Source organism: Ctenopharyngodon idella, chromosome 10 (assembly GCF_019924925.1).
Source record: "Ctenopharyngodon idella isolate HZGC_01 chromosome 10, HZGC01, whole genome shotgun sequence".
NCBI lineage: Eukaryota > Metazoa > Chordata > Actinopteri > Cypriniformes > Xenocyprididae > Ctenopharyngodon > Ctenopharyngodon idella.
This window is the reverse complement of record NC_067229.1, coordinates 29,181,460-29,203,668: the sequence shown is the minus strand read 5'-3', so window position 1 is coordinate 29,203,668 and position 22,209 is coordinate 29,181,460. Positions and strand designations below refer to the sequence as shown.

The 22,209-nt window shown below is 35.8% G+C and overlaps 1 protein-coding gene across 1 annotated transcript; it reads left to right on the top strand.

Moving 5' to 3' along the window:
• Positions 1–6,629: 6,629 nt before the first annotated feature.
• On the top strand, positions 6,630–21,238 carry cercam (cerebral endothelial cell adhesion molecule). The gene is made up of 12 exons (XM_051910891.1): positions 6,630–7,397; positions 8,352–8,462; positions 8,603–8,720; positions 10,093–10,227; positions 11,790–11,994; positions 12,224–12,343; positions 14,766–14,842; positions 14,950–15,056; positions 16,064–16,196; positions 16,834–16,961; positions 18,220–18,423; positions 20,061–21,238. The coding sequence occupies exons 1-12, from the start codon at positions 7,195–7,197 to the stop codon at positions 20,293–20,295; spliced, it is 1,776 nt and encodes a 591-aa protein (XP_051766851.1). The 5' UTR covers positions 6,630–7,194; the 3' UTR covers positions 20,296–21,238.
• The last annotated feature ends 971 nt before the right edge of the window (positions 21,239–22,209 follow it).

Below are 22,209 nucleotides of genomic sequence, written 5' to 3'. Positions count from 1 at the left end.
TAATGTTTTTTGAGCAAAATTAATGTTAAGTGGGAGATTTAGTAGTGATTAATGTTTTGTTATGCTAATTTAGAAGAGTTTCTGTTAATGTGGGTTTTTGGAGAGTTACCATCATGGTGACATTCACATGCGGCTTGGTTTGAGAGAAAGTATGTTAAATGCTTTATATTGCTGCACTCATTCAGCAAGTGCTTTACCATGCTATTGTTAACATGTTAGCAAATCAGCAAGTTAGCATTTTCTGAATTAGCTTGTCATAGCTAGCTAAGTTTACACTAATAAAAATGTTCACATGGAGGTTACATGGAAATTTTAAGTTAAATGTATGAATGTACTCAAACATTTCAAGTTAAGAACAATTAAAATGTATGAGTACAAATAAAAATCTGCCAGTTCTGCTTACTTAAACTTTGAACTTCTTAACTTAAAAATTTTGAGGCAGCTGATTGCCTCAATTTTTTAAAGTTTTTGCCAATTTATTTGGGTTTACAGTGCACCATAAAGCATCATTAAAACAGAAGTTAACCCAAACATGAAAATTATGGATTTGGAGCAACATGAATTTGATAGACTTTTCAATTTTGAGTGAACTATCCCTTTAAGTTGTTATTTATTGAAAGTATGTCTCTCTGCTGTAGATCTTAAGTCATGATGAAATGGCAGTAGGGGTGTGACAATATATTGTGTCATAATATATCGCAATACAAAAATGCAACAATATGTATCGTGGATAGTGACAATATGTATTGTGCATAGTTCACCCAAAATGTTTTAAAATGCTCAAATTTAGCATTTTAATCAACAGTAAATTTTTTGTTAATCTTTTGTTAATCGTGAGTTCAGTGTCGTAATATGTATCGAATCGTGACATGAGGGTATCGTTACACACCCCTAGTTGCGAGAGATCTTTTCTTCTTGTGACGTACATCCGAGTGTAACAGATAATCGAAAAAGTTCCAGTTTTTAAATTTTTATTAAACATTATGAGGTCAAAACATATTTAAAATACAAAACACAGGTTAATGCATGGAACTTTGATTGGAAATGAATCCATTTTGTAAATGCATGACATGCATTTACAAAATGGATTCATTTCCAGTTTCAATTAAATTTTTTCTTTTTAATTTTAAAGCTGACTTTTACTTTATTCAAATATAGAACACAGTGTTAATGTTATATTTGTATCAATGTTACTGTCAGGAGTTGCGTGTAGGTTAAGTCAGAAGGATGATGCATAACGCAGAATGGCCGATGACAACAGACTTTAATTAACACAAAGAGCAATTACAATACACAAGATCCATAAACGTTAACGCAAGACAATGAACAGAGGAAAACTGAGGGCTTACATAAACAGGGCTAGATGATGAATGAAACTGGGAACAGGTGAGGATTAATCAGAAACCATGACAACTAACAAAGAACTATAGAACACAGGCAAAACAGTTGACAAAGTCCAAAACCGCCCCCTATACCCTCATTCACTCTTCCCAACATTAGTCCAATAAAATAGTCCACTTGAGTGAGTCAATGAAAACGAGTAAGCAAATACGGATACTGAGCGCGACGAAAAGGCTGCGCTTTTGCATAGTTTGTGATTGCTGTTTAATAATCATTTGAAGACTTCAGATGCAAAAGCCTCTAAGTGCCATCTGAAATTTTCTTCTAAAATGAGCATTTTTATCAAGCTTGTATGTTTATGTTCAGTTATTTCACTTTAATGGCAATGAAAAGGACCTATTAATTGCCATTAAAGTGAAATTACTGAACCTAAACATACAAGCTTGATAAAAATTCTCATTTTAGAAGAACATTTCAGATGGCACTTAGAGGCTTTTGCATCTGAAGTCTTCTTTTGAAACATAGCAAACTGGCAGCTCCAGTAATGAAAAGATTTATCTTGAACTCTGTCGTGGAAACTAAGTATAAAACGTAATTAAACAATTTAATAATCAATTTAAAAGGAATTTATACCTGTATGATATTACCCTGTACCCACATTGGACCAGCGGTTTAGAAAATGGATGGATGATGATCCAACTGCGGGTGCCATCTTATGGCGAGACTCGGGTATTCATTCGGGCGCAACTCTTATAGTGCATTATGGGTATTCTCTAGCCATTTAGCGTACATTGGTTGTACACTCGTAATTGTGGTGCATTATGGGATAGAATGAGTGCACTCGATAACGTCCACTATGGTTTTGGACACCACTACAAATGGCTGTTCCCTTAAATAGTGCCCTATTTAAGGGTATAGGGGGCGACAGCCCATGACTATAAACTAAACAAGTCACTGAAACTAAACATGTCTGTGACAGTTACAAGATACAAGTTGCAAGAATTTAGTGTTAGTGACTTCAGCCCCTGCTTAGAATATGTGTTTGCACATATGCAAATGTAAATAAGATTTGGAAAAGAAGTGAATTGTGACTTATATATTTTTCACATAAAGCTAGGAATATTTATTTTGTGATCCACGTATACATAAAGTCATGCAGCTTTGAAACGACTTGATGGTGAATAAAGGATGACAGCATTTTCATTTTTAGCTATATCTTTTAAAACAAATTTTAAATAATATTTAAGAAAAAAATAAATATTCAATGAAAATAAATCAAAAGGAATAAAACACAAAAATATACTTATTTTATTTACTTATATATTGGCCTTTGGCACAGTATGGATGTTTATGTCACAACATTTGGTTAGAACACAATGACAATGACGTTTGAAGGATTTGACATCTAAGACTGACAGTGAATAATGATTTAAATTTTACTGTTTCTCATTTGAGTGCAGACTTATATAGCACTTGGTGTGGAACACTTTTACAGTACACATTCATGGAGCTTCACAGATGTATTCATTATTGTCATTGAATGAAAAGAACTGTGTAAAAAAAATAGTGGCGTATGGGTGTAGCACTTTATTTTACAGTTCTGTTCCCCATGTACATATACTGTGTACTTATTATAGTAATTACAATAACTGGGTAATAGCTAGGTACTAACCCTAAACCTACCCCTAAAACTAATCTTAACCCATGTAGTTACCTTATATTAATTCTTAGGTAGTACACTGTAAGTACACGTAAGTGGATGTACTGTAAAATAAAGTTTGGAAAGACATGATAAGTAAATAATAACAGAATTTTTATTTTTGGGTGAACTACAACCCTGTGCCACTATACCAACAGAATTATGCCTTAAACTATTTTTAAAAATAACAATAATATAGAACAATTAAATTATATAAATTCACTATTGGTCAAGGCCTCTTTATCAAGCCCGGAGGGAGACCAGCGGTGTCCATCACCCAGTACATCACATGTAATATTGGAACCTTATTAGGTGGGTCTCTGTTCAGCAAAGTTTAACAGTACACTATTACTTCAATATGAAAAAGCAATGGTTTGCAGAACTGTGTTAAGCAATGCATGTGCTTTTAAAAGGTGTCACTGAATCCCACTCTACTGATGGAACAAAATCACTACACTGCTATAGATTTACAGAGGCAATTTCGTCTAAGTGCTTTGGTCATCTTGCAGTATTGGCCAAATGGGAACATATGAGGTACCCAATGGTCTGATTACCAGTCAATTTATCTATACTATCAACACATCCCCAGTAGCTCTCTTTCCTTAAGATGTATCTTTTTGCCGAATCAGCCACAAAGTCAGAAAAGAATTGAAATGCATTGTACTTTCACAGTAGTGCTGGTGGTATTATTAGTCAGACTAACTTTTTTGAGCTCCAGAAAGTGGTGGGTATGTTCAAAATGGCATACTACTATTTTCATATTTTTGCCTTAAAAAGCATGCACATTTTCTATATACATAAAATACCATGATAACATACTAGATTTCCTAGAATGCACTCAAGTAGATTTTGATAATTTTTGTGCTGCATCCAAAATCACATACTCTCTGAGTAGGTACTTTTTTGAAAAAGTAATTACTTTGCAACCGCTAAAAAAGTACATTAGTACAAAAATACATTCTATAAAAGTGTGTATAGACAATTACAACATTTTCCATGTTGTAATTGTCTTGTGACTTACACTGTTGCTTCACTGCCATTCACAAATCCTCTCCTGTGGCCTCATGGTATAGTAAAGTGTCCAATGGATGTGCACTTCAGAATCTCGGCAGAAGAAGTAGGTCATCTGGGTGCTTTTCACCTACTGTTTTATGAATACTGTGAATTCAGACATACTACTCTTCACATACTTTACATATTACTATATAGTAGGGAAGTATGCAATTTTGGATGCAGCCTAATTTTTTATTATCTGAAGATGATCTAAGCAAAACGTGGTAAAGATTCAATAAACGGTCTAGAGGAGTTTGGAAAAGTTGTTGTTTTGTTCAACTTGATCCAGGGATTCCAATGATATAAAGCACTAAGACATAAAGACTTGTTTATACAAAATTTGATTCAAAATAACAATAATTGTTTCCAAAAGACTACATGCTTAATTACCAGCGATATTTGTGCCAACATTTTGTGACAACAAATTGGGCTCACTGGAAAAATGTGCCTGTGTCGACATTTCTGCAAAATGATAAAACAGATGAACGTGAATATGCCAGCTTTTTATTATGTTGGTTTTACGTTTTGCAGCAGTTTGGAAATTAGATGTCAGGTGAGTAGTGCTAAAAGGTTAATGCTCTATCACATTTAAAAATAATGTACAACCTACACTAAACCCTAAAAAAAGCAACCATGCTATTTTAGCTGCTTCAACAAGTCTTTCAGCTCTTTTATCGTGACTCTTACCCGAGTACTCCGCTTCACAAGTGACCTGCTGTACCAGATGAGTTACTGAGCAAGTTTACTACGTGAGAAAAGCCACATATATGGAGCTGCTTATGTGATGCAGTTGTCAGTTTACAAATCATGCACTATGGTAAAAGTGTTTTGAGGTCATAACATAGTATTGTGCAAATAATCGCCAATAATACCCTATAATTAAAATTTGTATGAAAAGGAATAAAAGTGTTTTAAAAAAATAAAAGTATTTTACCACCTTTAGTGGTCATTTCAGCTGTAAACTGCAGTGAATTGTATGTTTTTGTTTTTTTTGCAAAAATGTAGGTAAAAGCACTTTTTTTTTTTGAGTCTGTGGCATTTAGCATATACTACTGTTCCAGTAAGCAGTATGCTTGTACTCCATTCAGAACACAGCCAGTCTTTTTATGAACCAAGCCTCCCAAAAAGCTTCAGTGAAGATTCAAACTAATTTTGCAAACTGACATTCATTCAGTGTTGGACAGTCACTTCACGACTGCTGAGTAAGTCTGTGCAATTGAGCTGAGCGTGGGACCGTGAGTGACAGTTATTGAGCTGATGAGCCGTGAGACGTCTGTATGGGAACATGTTATTGATTATCGCAATGCTGGATGAAGTTTTAGGCTTTCCCATAGTGTTGCAGCTGCCCTTTTAGGGATTTTGACTGACCCAGTAAAGAAACAGTCTGCGGAGATGCTGGGACCATTGGACCCCCCTTTCACTTTGTATGCCACATGGCTTCGTATATCCATAGGCTCATGGAAGACCCCCCACTAGGCATAGGATAAAGTGGCTTAATCAAAGTTGTCCAGGGAAAAATGGCCCCCTCCTTCTCTGAATAAATGTTTGGGCCCGGGCTAGTTGTCTTGTGTGCCCTCGACCCCCCGCCACACCCTGCTGCCCTGCTCCTCAGACCTTTGACCCAGCAGTGAAAAGTTAGTTGGGATGTTGGTGAACTCTCTCAGGGTTGGCTGTGCTAAAGGCGCTGGGAAAGTGCCCTCCGAGGGCCAGGGGTTGGAGGGGTAGGCGTGGGTACCATGAAACGACACTCCCTTTGACCCAAGTCTCCGGACCAAGCCTGAGCACGGTGCTAATTTAATTGTTACAGGCAATGAGGCTGGCCAATGATAGAAAGGCTACTCGAAATCAGCTTCGCTGGATGTCAGCCGTATTCCGTTTACTCTCTCATCGCCTTTATCTCTTTGTTTTCTGCAGGCTGTTTTCTTTTCTAATTACACCCTCCAAGGTTCTGCTCTTCTGCAGCATCTGGTCATTGAGCATCTCTCTTTCACTTGATCTCTCTGTAAGGAGCATTTCAGCATTCATAAAGACAAAAACTCAATAGTGTGGATGGCCACTGATCAATTTTACATTCCTTTGTAGATGAACAACCAGTAAAAGACTGAATCAATACGGAGTTTTTTTTTTTTATAAGTGATTTAAATTAAAGTGCAACAACATCTATCTATCTATCTATCTATCTATCTATCTATCTATCTATCTATCTATCTATCTGTCTGTCTGTCTGTCTGTCTGTCTATTATTTTAGCTACACATAATACTGAAAAAAATAGCTCTTCTAATGTCAAACCGATGGAGACACGTCATATTAAAATTCCCGTTGGTTCATTTGTGAAACAAGCTCAACACATCCCTCTTGTGGTTGTTCACTGTAGGCAAACTTTTAGTGAAAGAAAAAAATTGTAGAACTTTGTGTTTGTGTGGTTGTTTCGTTGCTTTCTGATGACGCTGTGGTTTCAGCTGCTAACACCAAAGACACTGTTATTTATTAATTTCGTCGTTTCTTTCAGACAGTATGTAACAAATGAAAAAAGTTTAAGAAATTAGTATTGTTGTGCTCTGGGAACCTGGACCAAACGTTTCAAAAAGATCACCGCGTCATCCATCTCTACAAGCCTAATGTCAGTGATATAAAATCGCTAAAATGGCAGTGGTTCAGACGCTTTCTTTGGTTGCGAAAAAGAAAATCACTATATGCTCTGTTAGACGACAAAAAATCCCCCAAATGAACGTCGACATTCTACTCTAAAACATTTAAGCTAGCGAAACAATGTAGCGAAACGTTAATTCAACATTGAACATTCTAAAATGTAACAGTTGGGGTTTAGAAAAGAACGTCAATGTGCTCCGGTGAAACATTCGAAATAATAGTGAATGTAAAACGTTACACTGAACATATAATGTAACAGTTCGGAGAACAAATCCTCACACGGAAGTTGTAACTCAAACACAGCTAACAGAACACGTTGGCTCTTTCAGGGGGGAACGGAGAATTGAGGGGGAGTATGAAGTTTAGGGAAGAGCCCTCTTTCCTTCAAGTCAGCTGCTGACGCGGATGGGACTGTTTGTGCAACGACGCAGCGGACCATCGAAATCTAGCCATGTTATCTGGGATTATAACTGTTTGGACCATTCTTGCGGTAGCACAATGTTACTTTTCAGAGGAAAATTATACCGAAGAGTCAAAGATGCAGCCGCCCACGGTCGTTATAGTTATAATCGCACGGAACGCTGCTCATTCTTTACCATATTACCTCGGAGCTCTCGAGAGATTAAACTATCCCAAAGAGCGCATCTCTATCTGGTAGGTGACTTCCTTCCCTGCAGTTTAATATGGTTGATTATCTTTTTACCATTTGTAGATGTCAATAGGTCAATCTTATTTGCATTTCATCACCTCCTCCCCTTGATTTTTGCAGACTTTCCCCCAAAAGCAGATCCCCTTCCCCCAACTAATAACGTTTAGGATGTGTTCTTTATTTATCCACTTTAATACTACATTTATTTTATTTCTAGCGCATAGTATTTAGAAAATAAACTAGGTAAAAAAGAATACGCCATATAGTGTATGATTTACCGTTCAAAATAGTTTTAAGTAGTTTATTTTGTGATTTAAATAAGAGAAGTCAGATACTACATCACAAATGGCATAACATGTTAGTTCATGTAGTTAATTTGTATTACTCAGTAGTTGGGTCAATGACAAATAAGAGTGTCCTAGATAAAGAAATGGAAAAATCTTTTAACAATCATGCAGTCATAAAAGTTGAAAATCTTTTATATAATGTTCAACCGGTTTAAATTTAATTGCTCTTAAAATGTCACGAGGTGTAACTATCAAGTATAAAGTAACACTATATTTTACTTAAACCTTGAATACATAAATCTTAATTATTATTATTATTATTATTATTTTTTTTAAAAAAGTTAAAATATAAGTTAAATATATTTTTAAAGATATTTTCATTAATAAATACTACATTTTTGGAGGGAGTTGCACCACATGACATTTTACAACCTGAAGTAACCTTGCCTTGTCTTTAAAAGGGAGAATTATCTTTATATTAAGAGACGTATATTAAGAGATTTATTGACCCGCAGTCATGTAGGTGATCGGGGTCCTCGCTATGATATCACTTCATGTTTTGTGTTTTTTATGTTTCTGCATGTTGTTTGCACCATATGACTTTACTGGTCTTTTGACACAATTGAATGATACCATGATACTTGCTGTCTCTCTGTATATTGTTTCCTGTAGGGCAGCAACAGACCACAACATTGACAACACAACAGCAATCCTGCGAGAATGGCTCACCGTCATGCAAACACAGTATCATTATGTGGAGTGGAGACCTTTAGATAAACCCACGTGAGATGATCATCACACAACATGCACAACTGGCAGATATGCTGCGCTGATAAAACCACAATTCTAAAATGCTTTTGGATTTTTTGAAGTTTAGGTACCACCAATGAAGTTTGATTTGATTGCTTGTTTTATCTGCACAGGTCTTACGCGGGTGAGCTGGGGCCCAAGCACTGGACTAACGGCCGCTATGAGTATGTTATGAAGCTCAAACAGGCAGCGCTGAACTTTGCCAAGAAACGCTGGGCTGACTACATTCTGGTATGACCCAGTTAAAGCATATACACCCCGATTTTGGATCATACTTACCCAAATATCTATAATAGTAATATTAAAAAAAAATAAAACCAGATCAATATTCTCAAAGGTTCATGGAGGTTCAGTTCTTATTGGGGTCATAAATTGTGCTGGAATTCACTGGAATTATATCTGCTAATATCTTGTTTGTTTGTTTTATTTATAAAACACTATTTAAACAAGAGCACGTTGACCGATGTGCTGTACAATCATAAATAAAATGATCAACAATAACATCATAACATGACACATACAATCAACAACAGACAGAGTCAGTACATAAAATAAATTGGAGCCCCTCCCAGTTTACCAGTTGGATCAACTCGCTTTAAAGAACCTAATGAAGATGCTAGTCTTAGATAAAGCGTTAAGTTATTACAACGCTTCAGAGCTGCTACTGCGAATGCCTGGTCGCACTGAATTTCAGTCTAGGAACGTCTAAAGTCATCTGACTTGCTGACCTTAGGGTCCTAGCTGGTTTATGCACTTGAAGAAGTTGCGCTAACTATGGAGATGCTAATTCGTGTAATGCTTTATATACAAGGATCAATAATTTGAAATAAATTCTAAATTGAATTGGCAACCAATGTAGTGAGGCTAAAATATGCATTACGTGCTGTTATTTATGAGTACCTGTCAAAAGATTGGCAGCAGCTTTCTGCAGTAATTGAAGATGATAACACCCACATTGAATTACGGTAATCCAGTCTTACAGAAAGGAAAGCATGGATATATTGGTTTTCATAATCACTAGAAGACTGGAACGTATTAACCTTTGCCATTGATCTCAGAGGGAAAAAAAACACACAGAATTAATCTGTTTATCAAATTTCAGAGAATTATCAAACTGTACACCAAGATTCTTTACCACCAATTTATAGAAGGGGGCCAAAATGCCCAGATCTGAGAAACTTGGGGTGTACGGAGCTTCAAACCATCCATGATTTAATTTGATGTAAACAAATTCAGTAGTAAATTTGGCATATATAATGAAAACAGGATTGGGCCAAGAATAGATCCTTGCGGAACCCCACTATACAATGGGAAAAATGTTGACCAAAATGAACTGAAAAAGTCCTGTTAGAGAGGAAGGACTTAAACCATTCAAGTGCCATGCCCCATATTCCCACCATCTTTTCTAGGCGAGAGACAAGGATATTGTGATCAATAGTGTCAAACGCTGCGCTGAGGTCTAATAACTCTAAAATCACAGAAATACTACTACTGTGATTTGCTTTAAATTCTGGACTAGATAGGCGTGCAACTGACTTAACACCATCTCTTTAGTCTATCTGTTTTATATTTGCTAATATCATGACTATTAAATTATATACAGTATTCAGACACAGACAACATCCTGACCAACCCGGACACCCTGCACCTCCTGATGGCGGAAAATAAGTCTGTTATTGCCCCCATGCTGGACTCACAGTCAGCATACTCCAACTACTGGTGTGGCATCACTCCACAGGTACAGAATCATGAGTTCCAGCTTGGAAGCGCGTGTTAGTTTGTGTACATGTGTATGTTCTTAAAACACAATGAGTGATAGCTAACATTTCATCTTGCAATATGCCACATCAATAAATTGGCCACATCAGCTTCCACTGTTGCTGTATAATATTAATAAGAGCATTGGAGAAGTTTATAAATTTATAATCTACTTTTGAATTTATAAGCTACTGGTGATTTAAATGAGTTAAACTACAGTCAAGCTAATACAAAGTAGCTAACTGCATTGTGTGTGTATGTGTGTGTGTACAATTCAAAGGACTGGGGTCACTATAAGTTTTTTCAAGAAATTGATACTTTTATTCAGTAAGAATGCACTTATCAAAAATAGCGGTAAATACATTTATAGTGTTTTAAAAGATTTCTATTTCAAATACATGCTGTTTCCACAAAAAAACAACTGTTTTCAACTTGCAATCATTTAAATGATTTAACTAAATATTTTGCTAAAAAAAAAACATAAAATGTTGCATTGGAGCTTCGGCTTGGGAATTTTAAGGGTTAGTTCACCCAAAAATGAAAATTCTATCATTAATTACTCACCCTCATGTCATTCCACACCTGTAAGACCTTCATTCATCTTCAGAACACAAATTAAGATATTTTTAATAAAATCCGATGGCTCAGTGAGGCCTCTATTGACAGCAAGATAATTAACACTTTCAGATGCCCAGAAAGGTACTAAAGACGTATTTAAAACAGTTCATGTGACTACAGTGTTATGAAGTGACGAGAATACTTTTTGTGCACCAAAAAAAAAACAAAATAACGACTTTATTCAACAATATCTCAGTGACTTTGGCAGTTTAATACGCGCTCCGAACCACTGATTCAAAAAAAAAAATTCGTAAAGCTTCAAAGCTTCATGAAGCAGTGTTTTGAAATCGCACATCACTAGATATTGTTGAATGAAGTCGTTATTTTGTTTTTTTTCTGGGCACAAAAAGTATTCTCGTCACTTCATAACATTAAGGTTGAACCACTGTAGTCACATGAACTGTTTTAAATACGTCTTTAGTAGCCTTTCTGGGCATCTGAAAGTGTTAATTATCTTGCTGTCAATAGAGGCCTCACTGAGCCACCGGATGTCATCAAAAATATCTTAATTTGTGTTCAACGAAGGTCTTACGGGTGAGATGAACGAACGAGTGAGAAGAACAAAGGACTTACGGGAACGACATGAGGGTGAGTAATTAATGACAGAATTTTCATTTTTGGGTAAACTAACCCTTTAAATCTGTGAATCATTTTTTTAAATGGGTTCATTTACATGAATTGTCCAAACAAACATTCAGAGGAATCAGATTTCTCAGTGCTACATATGACAGAGCAGATATTGGCAGTAAAGCTGTGTGCACAAACAATGTGACTGAAGAAGTCATCAATTCAGTTTAAGTGAGCATCTCTAAAGTAATACAACATCACTTTTGAGGGTGACTGTTCATTGTGGGTCTGTTTAGGTGCTGTTTGCTCAAACACTTTGTTTTTTGTTTTTGTTGTTCAGTTTTCTCTCTGTTTCAGGGCTATTATCGTCGTACCGCTGAGTACTTCCCCACAAAGCAACGTCAAAGGCTGGGCTGCTACCCTGTCCCAATGGTCCACTCAACTATCCTGCTGGACCTGCGCAAACAGGGCACCAAGAAAGTGTCCTTTCACCCTCCTCACAAAGACTACTCCTGGCCCTTTGACGACATCATCGTTTTTGCTTTCTCCTGCAGAATATCGGGTATGGTGCCCCCTTCTGGATGACTCCGATGTATCTCATTTATCTTATGCAATATGATGAGTTTAACATTTGGATTTAGTTTGGTGGGATGGAAAAATTCTTCTCTGCGTCCAGCTGACTGTAACATTTTATAGGATTGACAGTTAAATAGCATTAGAAAGAGCTGGCATAGTGAATAAAATTTCTGACAAATATTTATTTATCTTAAATAATTCACTTTTTTAACCAGAGGTTCAGATGTATCTGTGCAACAAGGACCGTTATGGGTATCTGAACGTACCTGCAAAGCCTCATCAGACTGTGGAGGATGATCGAATCAATTTTGTCCACCTTTACCTGGAATCTTTGAGTGAGTGACACTGACATTTACGTTTTTTTATTTATTAAATGATATTAACTTGAAAAATATACATGAATTTCAAATGTTTCATGTCCCCTTTTTTGCTTTAATGATAACAGCACTTATGCAGGCATGCATATCCCTTGTGAAAAAGAAGTGCATGTTTATTGAAAATGCACTTGTAGTGTACTTCAAATTTTAGAACTGTACTTGCAGATAATAAAATATGAAATTTATAAAAGGCCGCCTAAGTGTACTTAAAGAGACTACACTTTCATGACTGTTTCTAAACACACTTAAAGTCCCCCTGTAGTCAATAATTTTATCCCTTAAAATAAATTTTTTATCACCAAAATTACATATTTAAATGTTTTTCCTGTGGAAAAAAAAATTCTTAATGCCTTAAAATAGCTTGAATGTAACTCTACACCCTTGCCTCATTTAATATACACAGATCTAAGAATATGATAAATAGCCCCATCCCCACTCACTCTCACGAGCTCAGACAAGATCCACTCGGTGAACTTACTGAGGAAACGCTGGTATTGCATTTTACAACGTTGGACACATAACGGAAATTAATATGATTAGCGTTTTGTTATCAAACAGCTAATAATGTGTTACTAATGTTACTCAAACCATGTTCCCGTTTACGAGTCAGACAGCTGCCTTCTAACAGTCAGTATCTTTAGAAACGCTTTGAACAACTCAGAACGTCAATGGAGAAAGTCATATAGTTCATCATAACACCATAATATACATTATACACCTGCCATATTGCTAAATCCACCTGATTTTTCATATCAACAGAAAAATGATATGCTAAAGCCCAACAGCACGTTGACGTGATTGGTTACAAGGTAATTTGTGACGTCAGAACACCAGCGATTTCAAATTGCGTGTTTGAGACTGTCTTTAGATCACTGCAGTTTTACAGAGAAAATACTCAGCAATGGTGTTGACTTATGAATTTGCACATGGTTTGTCTTAATGCATGTTAAAAACACCAGGTAGACATATGAACAACATTAAAAACTTATTTTTCACCACAGGGGGACTTTAAGTACACTTTTAAAGAGTGCACTTTGTAATAATGTCAAATTGAAATTTTTACTTTAAAATACATTTTAAGTCACTATGTTTTAATAATCTTTTGTTATGATTTGAAGAAGTGCACTTATTTTGATGTGTTGACTAACATACTAAAGCACATGTAAAGTACTTGATTATAATTTCAACGTAGTGTGTAATTCAATATTACATTTATAGTTATTATAATATATATAATATATTTTAAATTGCTACTTCATCATTACACATGTGTTATTACAAATTTATTTAAATACACGACATATAAGCTTGAATAGAAATGTCATTAAAGTATATTTTAGTTTACAATAAACAGTTTACCCATATTTCAAAGCCAATAGAATTATGAAATTAAATAAAAAGATGCACATATAAAGTGGGTTAAAAAGCACTCTAAAGTTCAGCTAATTGCATTTAATAAAACCTTTTCATTTAATTATAATTAACATTGAGTTAAGTTTCAGAAAGCATTACATTCAGTTCACACTTAAAGGGATAGTTCACCCAGAAATGAAAATTTGCTGTTAATTTACTCACCCTCAGGCCAATCAAGATGTGAGTGACTTATTTTCTTTAGTAGAACAGTAACAAAGATTTTTAGCTGAAACCATGGCCCATGGTAATTTGTATAATTCAAGTCAACGTCTATGTCACTTTTGAGAGTAAAAAAAAAACATATACAGGCAAAACAAAATGAATACCCTTGGCTCCTGATGATACATTGAGGTCTTATGAAGTGAAACGATCGGTCTGTTCAATAAAAACTGTACATTATTTTCAACATTATTACCTGTAATCCACAACCTCAGCAAACGATCCTGAGCACATTCACGACAGCCTGGAGCGTGAGCTTCCTGTCGCATTATGACTTATGCGCTGGAGCTCAAACGTTGGAACCTGTGAAAAGTTATTCTTCCCGATTGAGATCACGCAATCGAACGTAATCTAAACTAGCAAGTTGGCGATATAGTTGTAATTGGAGACATAAAGTAACATTACAAGAAAAATGTTGCAATTGTGAGATTAAAAGTCACAATATGGGGATATAAAGTCAATTATAAGAAATAAATAAACAAGAACCTTTTTATTTTTTACTCTGAGGTAGAAACAGGCTTTCATAGCTATGACTTCTACAAAACTTAAATGATCACGTAATAAAAATATATAAAAAATATAAAATAAGAAAGTTGCATAGAGCGTCTTGTGTGAATTTCAATGTTGTCTCAGACTTTTGGACCCCACTGTATGTGAAGATTGTGCTAAGCTTGTGCTAATTAGCTCCTTAATAGAACAGAATCATTGTCAAGGATTTGAGTCCTAATTGAGGTAATTTCTCCCGCAGTCCATGGGCCGCCAATGTATGTCTCTCGCAATGTCTACGTTCCTCCCAAACAGTCAGATCTCATGGGTTTTGATGAGGTAAAGTGCATACTCTGTTTTTTTTACTATTGTTATGAGCTTCAGCAATCACTACATTTGGTGGAACATTTTGCATGTGTGTGTGTGTGTGTGTGTGTTCTCCTCAGATCTACTTGATAAACCTGCGCAGACGTCCAGATCGCAGGGACAGGATGTTATGGTCGTTGTATGAGCTAGAGATTGATGCTAAAGTTGTGGATGCCATAGATGGAGCGTAAGTATAGATAAACACACAATAGACATTAGAGCTGCATGAATCTGAATAAATTGAGAATTTGTTAAGATTTGAGAATAAACTCTCAACTGTTCCTATCTCAGCCAGGGATGGGAGGGGGGGGATCTCTGGGTTCAGGCCACATTCCAGGCTCGGAGCCCTCCTGCCAGACAGCATGCTAAATACGCATACTCTTACTCTATTCGATAAAGTGCAAACTTGTGCAACAGTCACTTGTTGCCACCTACTGGTATAATAGTGTAATTAATACAGTCTTTATTTGAAGCATAAATTTCTTTCAAAAGGTGATTTACTGTATTTTGATCGCTACCGTAGACATCAGTGTTTATATCTGAACTATATTTTTTTTATCCCAGTACTTCTGTGATAATCTGAGGGGCCATTTACACGACACCGTTTTCAACTAAAAATGGAAAACTTTATATGCGTTTTGGCCGTTCATTTACACGACAACAGCGTTTTGGTGGCCTGAAAACGCAAACTTTTGAAAACGGGTTTCAAAGTGCAAGTTTTTGAAAACGGTCTCAGTGTAAACAACAAAAACCCAAATCTATGAAAACGATGACGTCATGCACATGAGCATTACATGTTCAGTCTATAGTGTTTCATTGCCATCTAATAGCCTGCCAGCAAAATACAGTGTTTTTAGTCATCATTCGTATGAATGGGGATCGTTTTGACAATTGTGTCGTCTGTACATGGAAAACTCAAAGGAAAAACGTCTCCGTTTTAAGCATATCGTTGTCATGTGAATGTACCCTGAGTAACACAGAAATAATGATACTGTGTGGTTGAAAAGACAAATTGTTGTCATTTAGGAATGAGATTTTGTGGGTTTCTGAATCGAGATCATGATATTTCAACGATTAATCATGCAGCTCTAATAGACATTTACTGTTATAGGAATCTTCATGCATTCTATTTTCTATCTACAGATGATGATAAAGGCAATAATTTTGTGTTTTCCATTGTGTGTGTGCATGCAGAGCTTTGAACAGCAGCGACATTAAGATTCTAGGTGTCGATCTCTTACCTGGTTACTATGACCCTTTCTCTGGTCGCACGCTGACCAAAGGAGAAGTGGGCTGCTTCCTGAGCCACTACTACATCTGGAAAGAGGTCAGTGGCCCCCAAAACTATTTAAATAAATGCCATTTAATTTGGTATTTTATTATCTAAAACAGGGACAATCAGACATTTGTAAGCATATTTTATTGAACACAACTATTTAAAAGTTTGTAGTTGCAAGGATTTTTTAATTCTTTTGAAAGAAGTCTCATACGATCACCAAGGCTGAATTTATTATTTAGTAAAAACAGTAATATTATGAAATATTATTACAGTGCGAATGAATATACAGTATGTGATTTATTCCTGTGATGTAAAGCTGAATTTTCAGCATCATCCCTCCAGTCTTCAGCGTCACATGATCCTTCAGAAATCATTCTAATATGCTGATTTGATGGTCAAGAAACATTGATTATTATTATTATTATTATTATTATTATTATCAGTGTTGAAAAAAGTTTGGTCAAACCATACATTTTTCAGGATTTGTTGATGAATAGACTGTTTAAAACAACAGCATTCATTTGAAATAGAAATATTTTTAACAGTATAAATGTCTACTGTACAATTTTGATTAATTTAATGCATAATTAAAAAAAAAAAAAAAATCTTACTGACTCCAAACCTTAATATTAAAATAAGCTGTGTATTTAGTATGTCAAAATGATTTGCTGTCTATTGCTCATAGATAGTAGACATGCAGCTAGACAAGGCGCTGATCTTTGAGGATGACGTGCGTTTCCAAGCCAACTTTAAACGTCGTATGGTGCGGCTGATGGAGGAGGTGGAGCAGGTGGAGCTGGACTGGGACATGATGTGAGTGACACCTGTCTGTCACAGGGTTGTCGTGGTGACTAGAGGAAACCAGAATCAGAATATTGCTTTTGTTGCAGTTATAAGGGAAACTTAAATTCAGCTTTGTCACTTTTTTTATGTTTTACAGATTTTTACACACTTTTGTTTTTATGTATAGCATAAGCTTGTCATATCTATGTAAACATAAATTTTAAATTCTTATTTAAAGTGCCCCTATATATAGATATTACCTTTCATTTAGTGAAAAGATAAAAGTGAACGATGAATGAATTGTTGTCTCCCAAAAGAAAGAAGTGATTCTGAACTGCCCGAAACGAGTCGTCAGAAATTCCAGTCTCACTTCCTGCACGAACCTAATTAGGTTTGTAACAAATTTGCATAATGCCAGCCTACGGTCTCCATTGTCTGCCTGCAAACAACATCTATTTTGACCCTCAAACACTGTAGTTGTAGCTGAGGCCTGGAAGAGTTTAGTTTGTGTTGTCAACATGTCAAGAAGACGCAGTTTGGTTTCTGCACTGTGAAAGCAAATCCACTTTGCGTTACTGTTCACTGTGTATACAAGCTCTGAGAAAGCCTCCGGAGCTGAAATTCAGATATGGTTATGGACGTTTAGTTTCCTATATGTGCTGTAAGTGGTAGAGCAATCACAACAGATTGAGCCATCTGACCAATCAGAGCAGAGTAGACCAGCCAGTCACAACAGACTGGGTCATCTGACCAATCAGAATAGAGTAGAGCAGGGGTTCCCAAACACATTCCTAGAGCCTACCCAGCACTGCACATTTTGCATCTCTCCTTTGTCTGATACACCCATTTCAGGTCTTGGAGTCTCGACTAATGAGCTGATGATCTGAATCGGGTGTGTTTGATTAAGGAGACATGGAAAACATGCAGTGTTGGGGAGGCTCCAGGAATGTGTTTGGGAACCCCTTGAGTAGACCAATCACAACAGACTGGGCCATTTGACCAATCACAGCAAAGTAGACTCTCAGAAAGGAGGGGTTAAGAGAGACTGAATCATTGATCAAACTGTTTAGACAATGTTAAAAAAATGGTGATGTTGCAATATATGAGAAAATAAAAAAATGACCTTGGATGCATGTACACCTGTAGGAGACTAAAACAAAATAAGGAACCTTTAAAATAGCTTAATAGGGGCACTTTAAAATATGCATGTGTAATCCAACTGTACGTCTCATGACAGATGATATAGCGCCCCCATCAGGTAGCTTTACTGTTGTGGGATCTGTTGCAGATACCTGGGCAGGAAGAAGGTGAACCCTGGAGAGGAAGTTGCAGTGGAGAATGTGAGGAATCTGGTGTACGCTGATTACTCCTACTGGACGCTGTCTTACGCCATCTCTCTCCAGGGAGCTCAGAAGCTTCTTAATGCTGAACCAATATCCAAAATGCTTCCTGTGGATGAGTTTCTACCCATCATGTATGACAAGCACCCAAAGTGAGTTTGACATTCAAGTCTCCAGAGACTGTGACTAAACATACTTTAAATGTTAAAATGATTTGTGGGGTTTGTTGCAAACCCCTTATAAGGGTGGCGTTTCTAATTTTAGTTGACAAAGTTTGCATTTTTACCATAGGCATACGCATACTTGGATTTTCTCCTTGATTATATGTTAAACACGTCTAGTTTATAATGAAATGTTAGTATTCTAGTTAAGTTACAGTCCACAGAATTTTTTTGGAAAAGCAGGACTGACTGAAATAGCTCACCACAAATGTGTGCTTTGATTTGGAGAGTTTTATTCTAAAAACTCTCTACGTAGTTTCTTCACTATGTAATTGTACAAGTCATTTGATTTTTATGGACAGAGTGTCAAGATTTAAGCCAAGAAAGAAACTCCAATCTTGAGATCTTGCAATAGCTTTGATTCCTCAGCATGACTGGTTGTTTATGTGCTGTGGATTGGCATGATGCCATCCCTTTTCCTCTGTCCGTTTCCTCTCCTTCTCTGACTCTTATTCATTTTGCTTGGCACGTCTCGCCTGAAGCGCCTCATCCCCACAGAGACAGATCAGAGCAACATTCTCCTCGCGTTTTTCAATCTTTCTACCGATCCGCGGCTCTCCCGGCATAAACCGGCATGCTGCTACTGCCCCGCTGACGGCTAACCCTTTAAACACCCTGCCCTGCCTTCCCCGTTCCACATTCCAGCAAAATTAGCTACTTTAGCCAGCATTTGCCGCTTTGTTCTCCTTCCAGATCTGACAAAGCCACGGGCCGTATGCCAGCTGGCCCAGGACATGCGTTTTACCCTCAGTAAAGTGAAGTACCTCTACAGGCTTTTGCTGAAAGTAATTGATACTTTATTCATTTATTGGGTAGAGTCAAGCACCACGAGCCCTAAAGTGATTCGCTATCCGATTCTGGATCCAAACAGACATTAAATAGATAAGCCATGACCTCTTTCCTTTGAAAGGTTGTAATGTAAGCTTCACTAGTACTTTTTTAAAATTGGGATAAAATAGATATTTATACATATACACAGTCCAGTTGATGTATATATAATATACATATTATATATAATTGGGATATATTATTATATTATATTATATAACATTATATTCGACTGGACTGTGTATATATATAATATACATTCCCATTTTATCCCAATGTTAAAAAAGTATTAGTTTTTATTATATATATTATAAATATTTATATTGCTCATACTTAGGGTTAGGAATAAAATATAGATGTATATTTAGATATATAAATATTTATTATATAGTGTACATTTTATATGATTCAATTTTTATTCTTTTATTACTACTTGTTTTCTTTGTGAATATTATATTATATTAAATTATATTTATTATATTATATTGTATTGTATTATACTATAAGGATTTTTTTAAATTAATATATATATATATATATATATATATATATATGTAATATGTTATCTTATTTTATATATTTATATCCTTAACTATAAGCTATAGAAATAATATATATATGTCACATGAAAAAGTCATCACATGAAAATATTCTTGACCTAATTTCTCTAGCCTGTAATCATAATAAAGAGTTCAGCTACTGAAAACCATTTTATTTTGCTGTTTTTCATCTCTTAATAGTGAGGACTACAAATCCCATTTTCCCAATCGGAATCTGATGGCGTATTCCACACACCCTCTTCTGGTGCAGCCCTGCCATTACGCCGGGGACCCGGAGTGGGTGAGCGACACTGAGACGTCTACGCTGTGGGATGACGACAATGTGCGCACGGACTGGAGGGGGTCACATAAAACTCTGAAGGGTTCTCAGCCACCGGCCGGTCTGCAGAGCGCCACCTACAAGGACGAGTTGTGAAGTACCTGTACAGTCCCAAAGTGGGCAATGGGCATTTTTTTAAGAGTGGAGGGGTTAGAACGAGTGTACAGCTCTTTATAAGACAAATGACATTCATCATGGAGACCTCAAACCTGTGGAAGAGACGAGTGAGACCTGGGACCAGTCACTCAGTCACTCCACAACAACAAAAATCTTTTTTTTTCCTTCTTCTTTTTTTTATCAGTATTTTAAATCAGTACTTTTTACTGTTTTCAGATTATACATCTTGAATGAAATTTATTTTACAACTTTATTGGCATTTTTTCTTGTTTTAAGCATAAATCTAACAAAAACGTATTGAGGTTTATGGCAAAACAAAAGCAACACACAAATAAGCAAACAAATGAGATTTCCCAATGAGAAAGATAAAATTTGAAAATAGAAAATATAGTTTTAATGGAAAACAAGAACCTGTAAAGGCAATAGGGTACGATGACTCTTATTTAACCACAATTCAAGAGGGAAAAAAGTTATGTATTTAAGTAGAGGGTTTTTGCCCATTTTTGGCACAAATTAAACTACTTTTCCATTGTTTTTAGGTTATTTTTCTCTATTAACTATATAAAAAGGACATATGGAAGTGGTGCATTTGAAATTTTATTCATGGAATTTATTCAAAGTTTAAAAACTGTTGTGGGACTATCATGCTCAGACAATCAAACAAACAGAACTTAGAGTATTTTTGAAATGGTGTGTGTGGTGAATTTCTTTTTATTTTGGTGTATTTTTGCTGTTCATGCTGAATTTTTCTGATCCCATCATAATAATTTGTTCTTATTTATTTCTCTTCCCTGTCTTATTCCCTTCTCTAACTCCCCGAAGTGAACAGCAGGACCAAATGAAATGACATGACATTAGTGTGCATGGCAGTTCTGTTAAATTTTGTTTTTTAAATAAAAAATGTTTTTAAAAAATGACCAAATTGGATATCAATGCTTTTTTTGCAGTATAAGAAAAAACAGTGTTTTTCAGTCTACTTCACATGGGTCAATTAAATTGATCAATAGAAGTAAATAATGTGAGCAATTATGGCTGTTGTTTATAAAAGTGAAATTACTTGTCTCTGAGACAGAGAATAAGGAAATACAAGCAGAGGCAGTAAACCCATAACTAGTTAAGTCTAGAATAAAATATTAAGGAGTTATTTAATAAGACTAACTAACCTTTACACATTCTAGGAGGTGATTGCACTTCAGTTCCAGCAGGGCATTAAGACTTCTTGAAACTGGAGCAAGGCGAATGCTGCACCTCTATCGCCATCTTTTGGTTAGAGTACAGAAGAACATCAACCACAATTTTGGTCTTGGAATGGTTGTATTTTGAGAGATCCATGTGTTGTTTTCTTTTTCAATGTATTTTTATTCACAAAAAGATTTTCTGAATAGAAACAGGGTTTCTATTATTGGCTTAAACTAAAATAAAACATTTTCATTTATTGAAATAAGATAAACATTAACTGAAATAAAATACAAAAAAGTGTTTTATTTCAGTTGTCAAGTCAACATTTCTCATTTTTGTTTAAAGTTGAAGTACTTTTGAACAACATTAAAGGAAATACATAAAAACATACATAAATACATGGTTAGTTAAAAATAAAAGTCCTGAGTCAAACATTACAGTACTACTGAATTACTCTTTTATGATATAACTGTGTCTCTCACAGTATCGAGGTGATGATTGTGCAGATTGATGCATGATTAATATAGATGACTCCTATATTAGCCAGCAGGGGTCATGTGACCACAGCTCAGGTGTAAGGAGAAGGGTCGGGCCATTTCTAAAATGCCATCCTCAGCTGAAGACATTCCCCTCATGACCCCTGTGAACCCTGTTTCATAAGAACAGCAAAATTCCATTGCGTCTACACTTGCATCTGAGCAGTTCATTCTCAAA

Excerpts from the sequence above, each read along its gene's own strand:
- cercam (XM_051910891.1), top strand. The coding sequence starts at position 7,195 with ATGTTATCTGGGATTATAACTGTTTGGACCATTCTTGCGGTAGCACAA. Across the intron at positions 16,962-18,219 it reads GAGCTGGACTGGGACATGAT|ATACCTGGGCAGGAAGAAGG; the intron begins GTGAGTGACACC and ends GATCTGTTGCAG. Across the intron at positions 18,424-20,060 it reads ATGTATGACAAGCACCCAAA|TGAGGACTACAAATCCCATT; the intron begins GTGAGTTTGACA and ends ATCTCTTAATAG.